This window comes from Genypterus blacodes, unplaced genomic scaffold (genome assembly GCF_046128005.1).
Source record: "Genypterus blacodes isolate CSIRO-AG114 ecotype Tasmania unplaced genomic scaffold, CSIRO-AGI_Gbla_v1 ptg000340l_1, whole genome shotgun sequence".
In the NCBI taxonomy this organism is placed as follows: domain Eukaryota; kingdom Metazoa; phylum Chordata; class Actinopteri; order Ophidiiformes; family Ophidiidae; genus Genypterus; species Genypterus blacodes.
Window position 1 is genome coordinate 77,501 of NW_027467125.1, and position 16,632 is coordinate 94,132.

Here is a 16,632-nt window from a genome sequence, read left to right on the forward strand (position 1 = left end):
AAAGCTGCGCTGTGTCCCATTTAGACCTGGAAACCTCATCTTCATACTAACACACATACATGTATCAGAGTAATGTTCTGGTGCCTGTTCAGGTGACGCTCCTCTGTGACTGGTTTTTGCTGGATCATATTGGACTGGACGGGTGCAACCGCCTCCCAATGTAAACAAGCGCTCACCATGGCTGACCTGTGTGTGTGTGTGGGTGTGCGTCTGTGAACACAAACACACACAAGTTTGGGATTGAAACACAGGCGACAACAGGAGAAACACTGAATACACGAGTGCAGTTACACTAACAAACACTAGAGGGCTTAAAAGGTTCCCGAGTGCTGCTCAGAGGGATGATTTGCACAAATTCATGGATCCAAACATGAAACAAAATGGAGAAAGTGTAATGAGTCTGTTCTGTTTCATCAAATAGAGTTCAGAGATTTTTGGGGTAAAGCAGCTGCTCACACTAAACAGAGCGACCGACGGCAGAGGTAACTAAGTGACCGTGCCTCAGTGTCACCGTATCCACTCTGAGTCATGCTAAAGCTCCTACATATGACTTATGCAGAGCCTCTCTCACTCTAAGGTTACACATCTGATTTGTGCTCCTGCTGCTTTTCACCAGAGGCCAAATTAAAACCTCGCACTCCTCAATCTCTCCTCTTCCTTTCACCTGTCCGCCCTCCATTCAAGGTGTCTTATCAGATTCAGACTCCATCACCTCCACTGCACAAAGTGTGTGTGTGTGTGTGTGTGTGTGTGTGTGTGTGTGTGTGTGTGTGTGTGTGTGTCTGTCAGCACCACTCCAATCACTCCACAGGCCTGTTGAAAGCTGACCAGGACTGAGTGCAGCCGCCGGTTTAGGGCGTCGCAGCGCTTTAAACCACGTATGAAGTTACACTCTTTGTTTACCCAATCTGTGCTGTGTCACCTGAGATGTTGCCATGTAAGAGTGCGTGCATGTGTGTGTATGTGTGTTTGTATTACATAACACACAATTGAGTAAGGAGCCTTTCATGCTTTGTTTACTCTCCAGATTGAGAAAGGACTGTAGAATTATACACACAAAGCCTCTCAGGACACAGAGCATCGGGCTTTATTCTGATTGAACAGGTGTACCTAATAATCTGGTCACTCTGTCTCCCTGTGAGCTGGTCGGTGTACCTGCGGCCGGGGACATAAAGGGCCGTTTCTCTGTCTCGTATCAGGCAGCAACCACTGACAGATGACGTCACAGCGAGACGTCTGAGCGTGAAGCAAAGGTCGCAGTGTGACTGCGGTGTATTGTGTCACTGTCGCAGTGTGTGCAGATACACACATTCGTCAGAAATATGAACAGGAACAGAGCAGCTTTGTGAGCGGATCCCTGACAGGATGGTTTGTGTCCTGTTTCCTGTCGGTCCTGTTTTTCTATCCACGCCCGTGAAGAAGAAGAATGGAGGAGTTTATGCTGATCTGGTCACCGCGGAAACAATGCAGTTTATTATGGTGGTGACGAAGCGGCTGAATGTTTGCTGTCACAAAATGCAATGCAAGCCATTCTGTGATAAAATTAGAGAGAATTTTAACAATAGGTGACCATTTTAGTCACATGTTTCCGTGGTGATGACATCATAGCTCCCTGACTCCAGAGTCACACTCTGTCCAAGGATAAATCCACTCTGATCTTTGAAAAAGGCCATAAACCTGCTGCCGCCTTGCATTTAGGCCACGCCTCCATGAGTGATGTCAGCGCATGTGTTTACCTTTGAATTGTCATGGAAATTACCGGCTGTCAGTGATAAGACTGTGGGGTTATTCCTGGCTGCTGATTCATGATGAGATAAACACAGATAAGACAACAATACAGAGACTTACTGGATGGAATAAAGGAATAAAAGAAATACAAGGAAATAATTTGCTTTCCTATTAAATTGCCTGTAGATGACAAATTTCTATCTATCTATCTATCTGTCTGTCTGTCTGTCTGTCTGTCTGTCTGTCTGTCTGTCTGTCTGTCTGTCTGTCTGTCTGTCTGTCTATCTATCTATCTATCTATCTGTCTGTCTATCTATCTATCTATCTATCTATCTATCTATCTATCTATCTATCTATCTGTCTGTCTGTCTGTCTGTCTGTCTGTCTGTCTATCTATCTATCTATCTATCTATCTATCTGTCTATCTATCTATCTATCTATCTATCTATCTATCTATCTATCTATCTGTTTGTCTGTCTGTCTGTCTGTCTGTCTGTCTGTCTATCATTTTAGTTGCAGCTAATGTCTGTAAAGTGTTGTATAAATAAAATGTAATGCTTGATTGATCAGCAGAGAGACATAAAGCCTAATAGAGAGCTGTGATCACTCGGTGAGAGAGCAGAGCAGGGAGCAGAGAGCAGAGAGCAGAGAGCCTATATGTCTGCATGTTTTCTACTTATAGGACAGCACCACCTTCTGGATAAAAGCCAGAAAAACATTTGATCAGGCTGCTGCTGCTGCTGCTGCTGCTGCTGCTGCTTGTGTCAGAGTGAGCTGTGCTGGTATTTTGGGATCTAAACTCACTCAGGTTTGTTTCTTTTCTTCCTCCAGCTTCCAGCAAACGCGTGACCTGGCTGCTGGGTCGGGACGGAGACGTGAGCGCCATTGTGATCGGAGAGATGGACGAGTTCAGGTCGTCCAAACTGCTGCACAGCCTGATGAACAACAACAACAACTACAGGTAGAGACGACACACACACACACACACACACACACACAGAGTTACACATGCAGGCGTGGATCCTTCACCTCTGACCTACGCTCACAGCTCTTAAATCATTAAACCAAAGAAAAATCAGCTCCAAGTTATTTCTGGAATACTGGGAAATGATTAAAAGACGGAGATAATAACAGCATTTTATCACAGAAACGAGTGGCTGAGCTTAACCCACACACATTACAGTGACTGATATTCAGACTTTGCGTTGCATTCTGGGACACGGCAGTGAGATGGAGCTACGCCTCCGTCACATTTATTAGCAGGATTCCTCTGACTTCATATGTCAACATGCAGTCTCATGGTCGCTGTGAATGATGACTTCATGTGACAGCAGCAGTGAGACGCTCTGCCATTAGATTAGATTAATATGAGGCAAATAAGAGGATGGAAGTTCAATCACACACTCTCAGCTCGGCACAAAGGATACAGGATCTCAAACTAAGAAGGAAGGAGTTACTTTATAGAGGAGGAATTCTGTTTCATTGTTCAATTCACGATCAATATGAATCATTATCAATCTTAACGTCTCTGATTGATGCAACTCACCCTTGTGACGTCACAAAGGGTGAGTTGACTGATCACAGCGCCCCCTACAGTCACACATGTGGCCCACAGGATCAATTGACTGAATCTGTTGTGTGATCTATGACGTCGCCCCTTAATGAAGCCCTTAGTTTAAGACAAATGTTAACAGCTGAACTCTTTCATGATGCTGACTTCTTCATTTTCAGGTCATTTATGTTGTAACGCTGCCGTTCACTCAGATCCCAGACTCGCTGGTTGACTAAAACAAACAGGAAAGAGATTCTGCCAACTGGCTGCCTGCTTGTCACCATTTAATTATAGAGATTATTTGCCAAATGACCGACTGGAGGATTGATTCAAAGGTTGTCCTGGACTAAAAATGGACGTCTTTGTCTTCCAGGCTCCACAGCGATAATATGAATGGCATCCAGACTGGAGGAGAGGCCCAGCGGCTCGGCTTTAAAGACATGCAGCTTCCCCTCGCAGACGTTACCGTGAGTCTATGTGGCTTCAAAGTGGGGAGGGGGAACCGGACACTTATTGGATTAGACTATATTAGAGACACTGCTTCCATTAAGTTGCGTCTCAATTAAATGCAGGACGACCTTGTCGCACAAAACGAGGCGTCATCCGAGGAGGAGCCGGACTCCTGCAGCCCCGAGGACGACCTGAGGGACCCCAGCTCGGACAGCGACACTGAATCAGGCAGCGGCTCGGACAGCCCCAACGACTGGGCTCCTCTCTACAGGCCCCATCTCAGTAGCCATGGCAACCAGGCGCCACTGAAAGCCCCGCTGTCAGACACAGAGAGGGCCCGCCCAGAGAGCAGAGGTGAGAAAACAAGCGAGGAGGAAAGAGGGGGAAGAGAGACGTGCTAAAGATTTAGGCGGTTCTGTGTTAAATTTGGTCGTAAATGTGAAACTGGAAGCTAAATGAGAAGTGGAAGGTGTGGAATTCACCGCTCACCGTCTCAGAGCGTCCACATTAGAGCTGGGAGGACTTTGTTGTTGCGCGGTGATGAAAGATTGTGTTCATTAGAAAGACATTCCTCTGAAATAAACCAATCAGAAACAGGTTTGTTACAGTTTGTGGCCGTTTGAATCACATTAAGGTGTTTACGTGTAAAAGACGATCTATTGTCTTAAATGCATGTAAACATTAAAGTGAAATCTGGAGCAAACTGTAAGAACATTAGCAGGTAAAAGGATAATCAAAGACAAAACTTCTGTCCAGCTCGGTTCAAACGTGTAGGAAGAGATTAAGACCTGAAGTGGCTACAGCGCCACCATCAGGCCGAACCGATCCAAGATGGCTCCTCTGGATTAAGCCCCTTCTTGGAAATCTATCGGAAACGTGTTGAGATATCCTGATGACAGACAGGAGACACGAAACATAAAGGGAAATTAGATATAATGATAAATCCATGAAGAGACAAACGTTGAATCCTAGGATCAGTCATGATGTGTTCAGGCGCAGCAAAGTTCTGTCCAGTACAGCTCAAGGTCAGAAATAATGATAATACCGTGTGTGTGTGTGTGTGTGTGTGTGTGTGTGTGTGTGTGTGTGTGTGTGTGTGTGTGTGTTCGGGTGCAGGTGTGGGATTAGACAGCCAGAGGTCCTTGAGTGAATTCACCTCCCTCCTTTCTCTGTTTCTTTCCCTCTCTCTCTCTCTCTCTCCCTCTCTCTCTCTCCCGATGAGTAGATGTGTGTTACGAAGAGCAGAACCCGGCGTTCGGAGGTCGAGTGGCGGCGCTCAGGAAGACATTCACCCCCGAACTCCACGGCAGCAAACCTCCTGTGCCTACCAAGCCCCCCCACCTGCACACGAGGAGCTCCCCTCTGTTCCACTAGGCCTCGGGGTGGTGCACCCAGCCGCCAGGGAGACCACATGGCCCCCAAACAAACAATGAGCCTTATGCAGGAGACAAAGGCTCAGTTTAGCCCAGCTGGACCACATGCAGGTGGAGAAGGGGCTCCTGATTTAAACCTGAGAGGGAAACTGAAATCCACTTTCAGGCTTCACTTCAAGGACTGACCTCCACGCAGCGAGCCGGGGAGGTGGAGGGAGAGAAGGAGCTGAAAGCCTTTGAACTGACGTCCACATGAATGATAAAAACCAAGTAACTTTGATGTTGCCCAGTTCAAATACGGCCGTCCAGTCGCTGGAGATTGTCGGGCCGACGCAGAACGAAACGTCCAGACACACCAGATTCTGCAGTGTGGGTGCCGATCACTGCAGAGGCCCAGGCTCACTTCCTGTTAGCCACACGCGTGCATCCTATGGACGCTGTTAGCCATGTTCACGCCATGTAGAAGCTGGCAGAGATATCAGCGCCTCCTGCTGGTCAGTCGGGGCAGGAGCTTAGTTTTCCCCACTTGTGTTGCGACAAGAAGGCGGCCAAATTTGTACAAAAGAAGTAGTTTGACATTTTGGTGCCACGCGATACCAGACGCCTCATCACATCCTCGTTGTCGAAATACGGGTGGGAAAAATAAAAGTCCCATGTTACAGAAACAGCATGCACACGTCTGTCTGCACATCACAGCATCACTGTGACTCATTTCATGGGACGCAGAGCCGCTCGCCTGCATTTCAACAGGATCCTTCATCTGAAAGGTGTGAGCCCCTGCATTTACCCACAATGCATTGCAATCAAACCGAAGAATTACGCATTTACTGTACAAAACAATAAATATAAATAAATAATAGAAAAGGATTTGGATGAGGATGTTCAGTGTAGAATGAACTTGAGCAGCGAGTAAACAAACAGAAGTATGAGAAGCTCCAGTGATCAGAGATCCTGGAGAAGACGTCCCATGAAATGAGACACAGCTCAGAACGCACAGGACAGAGGACAAATCGGCTGTTATTGATGTAACTGAAATGCCGTGAACGTGTTTGGTAAAAAAAGGTCTGGAATGTAAGATCATGTGACTTTCCATGTTTTCACACTATTGACTTCCCTTTCACCGTCTGCTCTGATCCAAATTATACGGACTATTCCTTTAAAGAATCTGCTTTCCATGTCAGCAGCAGCGAGACCTTTATGCAAAACAGCATTTGCGTGGCGACGGAGATGTAATTGTTCCTGTAAGGACGCGCGTCTCGTGATGAGAGGCCTCGCAGGCCCGTTTGAGCCGAGGTTACTGCTTAACCACCCGGTCACATGTTCCATTACTCGCTCACTAATTCCCTCCCTGCCCGAGATCCTCATCTTGCGGACGCTTTGATCTCTGTGTCGCACGTTAGCCGACGTTTGTAACCTTTTTAACGGTTTTGTACGGGGACATGTGGGTTTGATTTACACCTTGTTTTTACATTTGAATAAAGTTGTGTGAGTGTGTGCTCATATGGTCACTGCAGTAACTGAATACGTGCGTGGAGAATCAGAGTCTGGCCGGGGGAGGGGAGGAGGGGAGGGGAGGGGAGGGGAGGGGAGAGGAGGGGGGTGGGCGAGCGAGAGAGAGAGAGAGAGATAAACAAGGAGACTTAGAGAGATAAAGAGGGAAGAGGGGGGAGAGGGAGACCAAAGAGAGAGAGAGGGAAAGAGAGCAGAACACAGAGACAGACAGAAAGAGAGACAGATAGGGGGAGAGAGACAGACACATATAGAGACAGATATAAAGACAGAAAGAGAGAGAGGGAGGGAGAAAGAGAGAAAGGGACAAGAATACAGAGACAGACAGAAAGAGAGAGTCAGAGAGACAGAGACAGAGAGACAGAGACAGAGACAGGGAGAGAGAGAAAGGGACAAGAACACAGAGACAGACAGAAAGAGAGAGACAGAGAGAGGGAGAGGGAGAGAGAGAGAGAGAGAAAGAGAGAGAGAGAGAGAGAGAGAGAGAGAGAAAGAGAGAGAGAGAGAGAAAGAGAGAGAGAGACAGGCTGATTAGGACACACACTGAAAGACGTTGGGATCACATGAGAAGGTGTCGCGTGATTGTGGTTGTTTACACAGATACCATGTATTGATCACAGCTGATCAGTGAATCAGGCGGCCTCATCACACAGAAAGCTGATTAGCAGCAGACACGCACCAAACAGGCGTCCAGTCACGGGAGGACGGAGCCAACTCAATAAAGCTCTTCACATTCCCTCACCACCTCCACACCCTCTGCCTCAGGATTTGGCCCGCATGTGTGTGTGTGTGTGTGTGTGTGTGTGTGTGTGTGTGTGCACCCATATATCTTGAATCATGTGACTTGACGCGGCCAGTCATGCACACAGTGTGAGAAGCCCAGCTATATATAGTCGGACAGTGTTGGGTTTCCCAGCGAAGCATTGTAGGAATCATCTTTGTCCCTTTGGAAAGTGCGTGTCATTGAGCTGTAATGTCTGTGCGTTAACTCGCTGCGCTACAAGAGAGGAGCGCTAATTTCTCTCAGAGGGGAAATTAGGACACAGGAGCCATTTCAGGCTGTGTTAACACCGTGGGCAAACTTCAAACACAGACGTTTACTTTCCTTTACCTAAAATAAAACATCCCCTATCTCACGCTGAGTTCACATGCAGTTGGAAAAACCCATTTGTGAACTTGGACATTGCGATCAAAAAGCGGAGAAATTAACATTTAGGTAGTTACAAGTCATAAACTCTGAATTATTGATGCGATGGCTCTTTAGCGGTGGTGACGTAGAGAACACGACCTTTCAAATGCAGCCTCATTATTTCTGCTATAGAGGAAACACTTTCACTGCGGCCTGTTGGTTTGATAGTTTGATCGTTCATTCAGACCTGTTTTCAATGAAACTTTAAGGAAAGAATCCATTACAACTGAAAATCTGAATGGGACTCTTCAAATGAAATGATTTAATGAGGTCACTGACTGTACGTTGGAGCGTTTCTGGTGATGTCTGCCGTTCACTCTGCAGGTCTGTAGGCCTCTGATTGGATCCTTTCAAATCCTGAATTCCTTTAACAACACAAAGAAAGAGTGAAAGCTACACACACAACAATAAAAGCTACATGTCTCTGCTGGACTCCCTGACAGAGCTGTGCTCCGCTATAATGATGCTAACGCCTTGTACATTCTTTTTGCTTTGGGTTCTATTCTTCGCTACAACGCTCTGCTAATTCACAATATGAGGCGATGTCACGCAAGCAGCAAACTTATGTGAGACGGTTCAGGGTCAAATGTGAAGTTAGAGCCGGTGGCAGTGTCGTTTTTTACATTCAAGATGCGTCCAACTGCTAGCATCACAAACAGCTGGCCTGCTAGCTTCAGTTCTGGCTCCAAACCACCTTGCTGCTCCGTCCTTCTCACCTTCCGTCCATTTCTCGCAAAGTAATACACAAATCTTTATCTTGATGCCTTTCATCTGATCCGTGTTTGGATCGGGACTCGGACCTGCTGGACTAAAATGTATTTTTGGACGGAGCACATTAATGGAATTGCTCCACAGTAACAAATAGGGCAGAAACATGCGACAGCTGATGATGCTGCTGATTCAGTTACACGCAGGCGGCGTCTACGTATCTTTGATCGTTACAGAGATCCAGAAAAAATGTTTATTATAGTTCATGCCTCTTCCAAGGCCAAACAAGCAGAGGAAGTGGTCTTGTTCTATTGATATACTGGACTTAACAGGATGAAACGGCCGTAATACGGAAAGTAAAATGTAATTATTAACAGAAGCTTTCTTACTGGGAGTCCTAAAACTGATCGTCAAATAATATAGATGACAAATTGCAAGTTTTACTGTTTAAAAGCTTTTCTCAACAGCCTGCGTCAGAAATCACGACATGCTGTGACTCCATCTGTTTTGGGGGATTTTGAGATTATAAAAAGAATAAATAAATGATTCATCTCGTCAGCTCCAGCGTTTGTTACAAATCAAACTGTTTGTCTTCGATTAGCACTAATGAATCAGCAATTACCCAGATCCACAGACAGGACTGCAAACACAGATACATGGACATGTGAGCGCTCAAGTAAGAAGACATCTCTGCTCAGACAAAGAGGAAACGTGGGTGAGGATCATGCCGAGTGGACAGTGTGAGGCCACAATGGGGTTGGGAGTACGAGGCTAATGCTCAAAGGCAGAAAGCAATTACACATCACGAGGTGGCAAAGAAAGAGGCCGTGATGAAATATGACTGCGGGCCGACTTTATCAGCCAGCTCGCCTTAACTTCCTAGAACTGCTGAGCCTTTTTTTAAATCAGCAGCGAGCTAAAGATTAACAGAGGTTTGCATACACTTCATGCTGCAAAGGGGAAACGTGGGAACTCTGCAGAGGAGCTAAACGTGACGCCGTCTTTAACCACTGCTGCTTTTGGCACCTGATTTTATTTACAGATAACAGTCGATTAATAGCACACGTGAAACTCCTCTATAATGAGGTTGAAGAGGCAGACTACAGGAGATAATAATGACGCCAAGAGGGCCATGTTGCTTATGTTGTTTATAGGATTACTCAATAAGTTATGAAGCAGTTTGGAGGAATTTTGAAAATGTTTTTATCATCGTCAGCAACATAACTCATAGTTACTTAAGGACATTTTGTAGCTCATGGGGTCATTAGCTAAGGAACGTTATCACAGATTTTGAAGCAGATCCAGTTTGTAGTTTTTATGTTTATACTAATTATTTTCAGGCCATAGACAACCAATCAGACTGCCTGTCCTGTGTTAACACGAGGTTACCACTAGATGGTAGCAGAAGGTGAAAACAGAGAATGTTTCTCCAATAGCTAAGGAGCTCTGTCCAGAGCAGTTCAGTCATTATTGAAGTACTGATTTCCGTTCATATCTGCAAAAACACTAAAGCTAGCAATGCCAAAGCCAAAGTTACTTTGTATAACGCGGTCAGGAAGTCGTATTATATACTCTATATAGAAAAGTCAAATGTGCACAGAAATGCAGGTTTAGGCTGTCATGGCAACTTAATTTGTGTTCTAAGTGCTTTGTTGTTATAGTTTCTCTCTGTTTCAGTCAGTATATTATTGTAACTAGTTTAGTTTAGCCTTGTTTCAGCCTTGGTGGAGGAACCTTTGAGCGCTGATATTATTTTCATGTTATGTCTTAGTTTTTCTCCAGTAAACCAGATGCGCATAAAGTTGTTTATAGTCAAAGGCCTATTTTCAATCCACCTTTAACAGCTTAAAGGGTCAAAGGTCAGCGATCCCTTGACCCCCTGGTGTCACGACTATATAACCTGAGGGCCGTTGAGGCCGAGCCTCTCCACGATGTGAGACGCCATTGTGCTCCTGCGACAGTAAGACGCTTTCTGAGGCGTAAACACAAACAGAGGAAGGAGGACGTGCACGAGCTCAGAGAGACGGCGCTCTCTGCTAAACTGTGAGACATTTTCTCGCGGCGGGGAGGCGGCGAGCGAGGGGGACGTTCACAATGAGACGCAGTGTCTGCGAGCGGACGCAGTGGCCAAATTTTCAAAGGCTCTGGCTCGGGACGGCGGCCCGCCCAGATCCAGCGCAGGTTGCCTCAGGCTGGCAGGTCGCTCACTGCAGAGGGAGAGGACGACTTTGTTGCCACAGCTGAGTTTTCTCCACAGCGGGCAGGGCCGTCGCTACAAACATACGTATCTCCACGGGGGGGAAGGGGGGGTTGTAACAACACACACACACACACACACACACACACACACACGCACACACACACACATCGACTGGCTATCTGGACAATGCATCCATCATTAACCCCGCTCTTCATCTCCCTGCATCCCTGACTCACTGCATTTCAATCACTCCATCCCTCCACGTACTCCATCTCCCACGCTCGACTACCCCCCCTCCCCTCGCTCTCTCCCTCTCCCTCTCCCTCTCGCCCTCTCTCTCTCTCTCTTTGTTTGGCCCACGTTATCTTCATCCCCTGCTGTCCATCTCTATCTCTCCGTCCTCCTCCCTGCATATCTCTCTCTCTCTCTCTCACTCTCTCTCTTCCCCCCTCTCTCTCTCCCTGTGGCCTGTTTTCCACCGCCCTCCCACCCCCCCAGCTTCGCCCGCTCTCTCTTTCACCCCCCACCTACGCCCCTCGCTCTACCTTCTCTCTCTCTCTTTCTTCTGCCCTTCACCACGTCTCTTTCTCTCTCACCCCCTCCGCCTCCTCTCCCGCTCCCTGCTGGATCCGCTTTCGACCCCCCCGCCCCCCCTCCAACCCCCACCCCCACCCCCCCAACTCGCCTCTCAAAACCCTGCCCCCCCCCCTCCTTCCCCTCTGTCCTCCGTTCAATCCCTCCCCCCTCCTCCTTCCCTCTCTCCCTCTCTCTCCTGCCATCTTGCAGGCCAGTGGAGCCAGACTGCAGGCGTTCAGGGAGTCACTGGACCTGCTGGGCAGCGGGTGACACAGATTTCCGGTGTGTGTGTGTGTGTGTGTGTGTGTGTGTGTGTGTGTGTGTGTGTGTGTGTGTGCATGCATGACGGGAACTGGAGGGGGGATTAAGCTCCAAATCACTAGAAAGGCACCGAAGAGGGGGAGAAAAAAGAATCCGCAGATCCAAGAATCTGAAATTCCCCTTTGTCTGGGAGAGGCAGGAACACTGGTGTGAGTGTGTGTGCGTGCGTGTGTGTGTGTTTCTCATTCAGTGGGAACGTTGTAACATCACGACGCTGGAGCTCGCTGCTTTTCTCCATGAGTTGGCAGTGTCCTGTGTTGGCTGGCGTGCTGCGTTTCTCTCTCTCTGCCTGACAAACATGCACACACACGCAACCCCCCACCCCCACAGATGCACACACACACACACACACACGCACAGAGAGACACGCACACACAAGTCCCTCTGCGATCCCCCTGACTGAAGGCGCACAGGAAGTGCAGCCGTGGCCCAATTATAGCGTGACACCTCGGGCCGGCCGTTACCATGGTTACGTCTTCCCTGCGGTCCCCTGGAGTGTGGCGCCGAGGAAGAAGGTCTTATCACATCAGCCATCGTTACGGCAACAAGCAAAAAACCCACCCATAGTCTCGGTCCAGCTGGTTCTCCATTCACTCTGTGTGTGTGAGTGAGAGAGTGTGTGTGTGTGTGTATACATACAATATCCTAATGAATCAAAGGGATAATGCATCAGTATTTGTGTGTTTGTCAGGTAACATGCTTGTTTGTGTGTTTGAGTGTGTGCCGCACGCAGCGGACTTGCCAAGGTAGTGTGTAGGTGTGTGTGTATGTGTGTGTGTGTGTGTGTCTGTGGGGTTGCGATAAGGCTCTCAGCCACACCATTAGGTGACTCATAATCCACACAACCTCACAAACACACACGCACACACACACACACACACGTGCGTGTCCAAGCAGGAGCACAGCTGAAACAGACACCATACACCCAATTAAATACGAGAGCGCGCACACACACACACACACACACACACACACACACACACACACACACACAGACCAAAAAGCAGCCTGCAGACAGGTACACATGGTCGATTTCTTTTATTTCAAAAGGGCAAACAGAGCTTTACAGTACAAGTTGCACGAGAAATAATTTAGCCGATGCTGAACTCATTTGTTTCGTACTGAGATGCAGTGACGTCAGAAAAAACAGAACCAAAACCCCGACAAAACATTTGGCTCTTTTTTATACTGAAACACAATACATCCAAACAGGAAAGGGATGTAAAAAAGACATAATGTTTTCAAGATATTTACAGTCTATTTACAGCATTTATGTCATCTAAATATTGACACACATTGGTATCTTTCTTTCTCTCCACTCCGATTCACTGATTGTCAAAAGAAAGTGTGGGAACGAGTGTGAACGTTCTCAAACAGAGCTGCACCTCCTCCTCCTCCAAACACACCAAAGTCCAACATGGCGTCCTGTGTTTGTGCCCCTCCATCATCCAGTCGGGATCCTTTGACAAATGCTGCCATCGCACACACACACGCGTTACTATCCGTCCAGGCCTCCGTTGCTTCTCTCCTGCGCCAGACCCAAAGTAAAGTCGGACCCCCTCAGATCAAAGCCGGACACTCTGGTCTCAAACCCGGGACCGCCCGGCTTCCTCTTCAGCTCCTCGCACTTCCTGTATTTACAGATCTGGTGTCCTCTCTTGCGATTGCGGCAGCTGCTGCACTGTTCGCAGTTTGTCTGACGGCGACACGGTACACACTCTCCACACCGCTTTCTCTTCCTCCTCCCTCCGCTGCCCCCACCCAGAGAGCCGGGAGAGTAGCCCTCGGCCACCAGCCCCTCCACGGCCTCGGCCCCCACGGTCGCGTTCCTCCAATGGCCTCCCCCCATCTGGAAACCCGCCAGAGGTAAAAGAGCGGGGCTGAAGGGGAACCAGGCTCCCAGGAAAGGCTGGAAATCCGTCCCGCACCCGGCGGAGTCCTCTTCCTCCTCCTCGGGTCCAGATCCGGCGCCCTCGCCTCCATCCCCCCTCTCCACCTTTGCCTCCACGGTCTCCCTCTTAGCCGGCTGGCTGCTCTGCGCTCCCAGGCCGGCCTGCTCGGTGGTGGCGGGGGTCAGAGCCAGAAGCCCGGCGCGCATCAACAGCTCTGCGGCGTGGGCCAGGTGGAGCCCGCTTGGCGACTCCCACATGTCGGGCCAGGAAGGGGCCCTGCGGGGCTTAGTCTGCCCGGGCTGGGCGGCCCGCTGCTGGGTCGAGGAAGGCTGGATCAGGCCTTTGACGTCCACAGCCGGGGACGGGGTGGAGATGTAATGGGAGAGGCTGTAGGGGTGGCTGGAGCGCTTCAGGCTCGGCCTCAGAGGCTCATTGGGGATTTTAGCGCTGCTGTGGGCCTGAACAGGGGAGGAAGGGCCAGCCAGGTCTACGGCGGCGGACATAGCAGTGTCTGTGTTTGGGGGGTGTCTTGTCCGAGTATGTGTGTATGTGTGTGTGTGTGTGTGTGTGTGTGTGTGTGTGTTTGTGTGTGTGTTTGTGTGTGAGTGTGAGTGTGTGTGAGGAGAGGTAAGGGAAAAGGGGATTGAAGCCGATGTGGGGTTGACAAGCGTCCTGCTGTTACTTCAGCCAAAATGGCAAGCCTTGGCCTGTGTCCCTATTCCCATTCTCTGCTGCAGCCTCAGAGTCCTGGGGAGCTGGAAATGAACAGGGGATGAAGAGCGGAAGGTTAAGAATAGAAAGGCTGGAGGGAGGAATACAGGAAAAGAGGAGCGAGGGGAGACCGCAGCTCCCAAACAATGTCTGAATATTAAACTGAGCATAAAGAAACATCGGATTTATGTTGAGGAGCTTTAAGTGTGTAGCGGCAGACATCACACACACACATGACACACTCTGCTTCCTGCCCGCTGGTTTCCGCATACAGGAGGTTGTATCCCTTTAAGAATTTCACGGTATATCAATGCAATCAATAACAGAGCGACAACAATATGCAAAGATATGCGCATATGCGCAGGTCAAATGTGGAGCGCGCTTTTCAAATACATTTTGACGACTGCTGTTATGTGTGCCAGCAAAGCTAAAGCTCCGCGCACAAACATTTAATCCGTGACCGTAAAAACAGCCTCTTTGTCTGGGATCGACGGCGAGGAGCGACGTGCGCAACGATGCGGTTGCTGAGGATAAAAAAAACCCCGCCGGGCTGTTTTCCTAATCCACGTTTGTAGGTAAAACTATTCCGTGGAACAAACGCGACACATATACGAGGCGACGAGACGGCAGAATGGCGCGTTCGACCGCTCGGTCGAAGAGGCCGATCGATCGCTTCTCGTCCGTCATGAACGTTACCTAAAGAACGAGCTCGACCGACGCCACGGCGCGCTGACCACAGTCCGAGTGGTCGCTGCGACACGGATCTACGCGCAGGAGCGACGACAAACCGAAAAACGGCGAAAATCAACAGGAAGTGTTCGATAAACAAACAATCTTACCGTGTGAAAGCAATCCGAGCTCTCCTGTCAGATCTGTGACGGAGTCATGAAGTCGTGGCGTGGTGGCTGCGGTGCGTACGGACGGCGGAGCTGCCGATTCCTCCTCCACCTCTCCGTCCCGGAGGGTCTGCAAACTCTGCACGGAATTTGGGGGCGTTGCTCAAAATGCGAAGTGGACTCTGCTGCTGAAATCATGTGGTCACCACGACCCCGAATGATCCACGGTGACTAAACACATCCACGGGGACAAAATAGCCACGATCACAAACAATATCAACATCCACGGTGAAGGCTCCACCCAGCCGGCGACACAGGCGGCCGAGCGGCGTCGAGTTCCATGATTAGAATATCAGAGGATAGAATGGAGGCGCACATGTTTGACCTTTGCTTCTCTCACACTCACAGGTGTCTGAGCGTGGGTCCGTGGATGAATTCTCTCATCCTTTCTACATTCTCGCTCTTTCTGACTCTTTTGCTGCGGAGCTTTCACCTTTACTCGCTTTGTGTGTGAAAGCTGCTGTTTAGATAAACTTCTGATGTTAAAGCGCTGGATTGTTGCCTCGCGTTGAGCCTTAATGGGCTCAGACAGCAGCAATACGTTACAATTACAACAACATTAGAGGGATTTATGATGAAGGTACCGTCATTAATTAGGTCATCAAACTATTAACGAAACATGGAAATAATCAGAGAGCATCTTCCAGAATGTTAAACTATTATACAGAACAACAATAACAATATAATAACAGAAGTGGCAGAAACACAGAATATGAGTGAAGACTTAATGTTATTGTTCTTTACATTGAGATCTTTACTTATACTAAACATAATGCAAAAGGACAAATCTGTCAATCAACCCGGCAGAAAAACACTGAAACATTTATGTAAACAAAAAAATATTTTTTTTTCGTAAATGAATCCTTTTCCTCTTTGCAGTCAAACATCTTAAGTTTCATAGTTCAACCTAAAGAGCTCCGTTACTTTGCCTTTGTTAGCTTCTAACTTCTGAATTGCAGAATGGAAGCAGACTCCATATGACGTAACTGTCAAAAATACTATGTGATTTCCCACAAATCCACACAGCGTGTGTATGTGTGTTTGTGTGTATGTGTGTGTGTGTGTGCGTGTGTTTTGCATCCGCACAGCAAAAACAGTATAAATACTTGTGTGGAGCCGGTCTGAGCCGGGTCCGGGTCCGCAGAGTCCACTCCGGCTTTTACGGCCCTCCGCTGCATCTGGCACGCAGCCAGAGCGCTCGTGCGTGTGCGTGCGTGCGTGCGTGTCACTATGGGAGCAGGGGCCCACCGTGCTCGCTCGCCGTCTGGCCTGGACCATCCGTGCAAACACAGCGTCTTCTAGCGGCCGCTAACAAAACTGCAGCGTCTTAAAATGGCCACTGGTGTCTGTGGACACTGCAGCACAGAAACAGCCCCCCCTCCCCTCCCCTCCCTCCCTCCCTCCCTCCCTTCCTCCCCCCCTCCCCTCCCCCCTCACTGAGCAGACAGGATCCCACTGCAGTGACCAGGCAGGAACTCAAACCTGAGCTCCGGCCCGGGCGCTCACTTCCTCCACCTTCGTCACAAA

The 16,632-nt window shown here is 48.7% G+C and overlaps 3 protein-coding genes across 3 annotated transcripts in view; 2 read left to right on the forward strand and 1 right to left on the reverse strand.

Annotated features, from left to right (window-relative positions):
• LOC142988649 (uncharacterized) overlaps positions 1–6,149 on the forward strand; it is a 9,990-nt gene extending 3,841 nt beyond the window's left edge. Inside the window, exons 3-6 of the mRNA XM_076137884.1 lie at positions 2,560–2,689; positions 3,654–3,747; positions 3,853–4,084; positions 4,956–6,149. Coding sequence (XP_075993999.1) covers positions 2,560–2,689; positions 3,654–3,747; positions 3,853–4,084; positions 4,956–5,104 — 605 coding nt within the window. The 3' untranslated portion in view covers positions 5,105–6,149. The remainder of the gene's footprint in view (positions 1–2,559; positions 2,690–3,653; positions 3,748–3,852; positions 4,085–4,955) is intronic.
• Positions 1–16,632, forward strand: part of LOC142988642 (stimulator of interferon genes protein-like) — a 114,422-nt gene that overhangs the window by 30,521 nt on the left and 67,269 nt on the right. The window lies entirely within an intron of this gene.
• Positions 12,630–15,257, reverse strand: LOC142988653 (uncharacterized). Its single transcript, XM_076137888.1, has 2 exons — positions 15,049–15,257; positions 12,630–14,253 (listed from the first exon to the last, which is right to left on the reverse strand). The coding sequence occupies exon 2, from the start codon at positions 13,999–14,001 to the stop codon at positions 13,105–13,107; it is 897 nt and encodes a 298-aa protein (XP_075994003.1). The 5' UTR covers positions 14,002–14,253; positions 15,049–15,257; the 3' UTR covers positions 12,630–13,104.

Coding starts and splice junctions, on each gene's coding strand:
- LOC142988653 (XM_076137888.1), bottom strand. CDS start 14,001: ATGTCCGCCGCCGTAGACCTGGCTGGCCCTTCCTCCCCTGTTCAGGCC.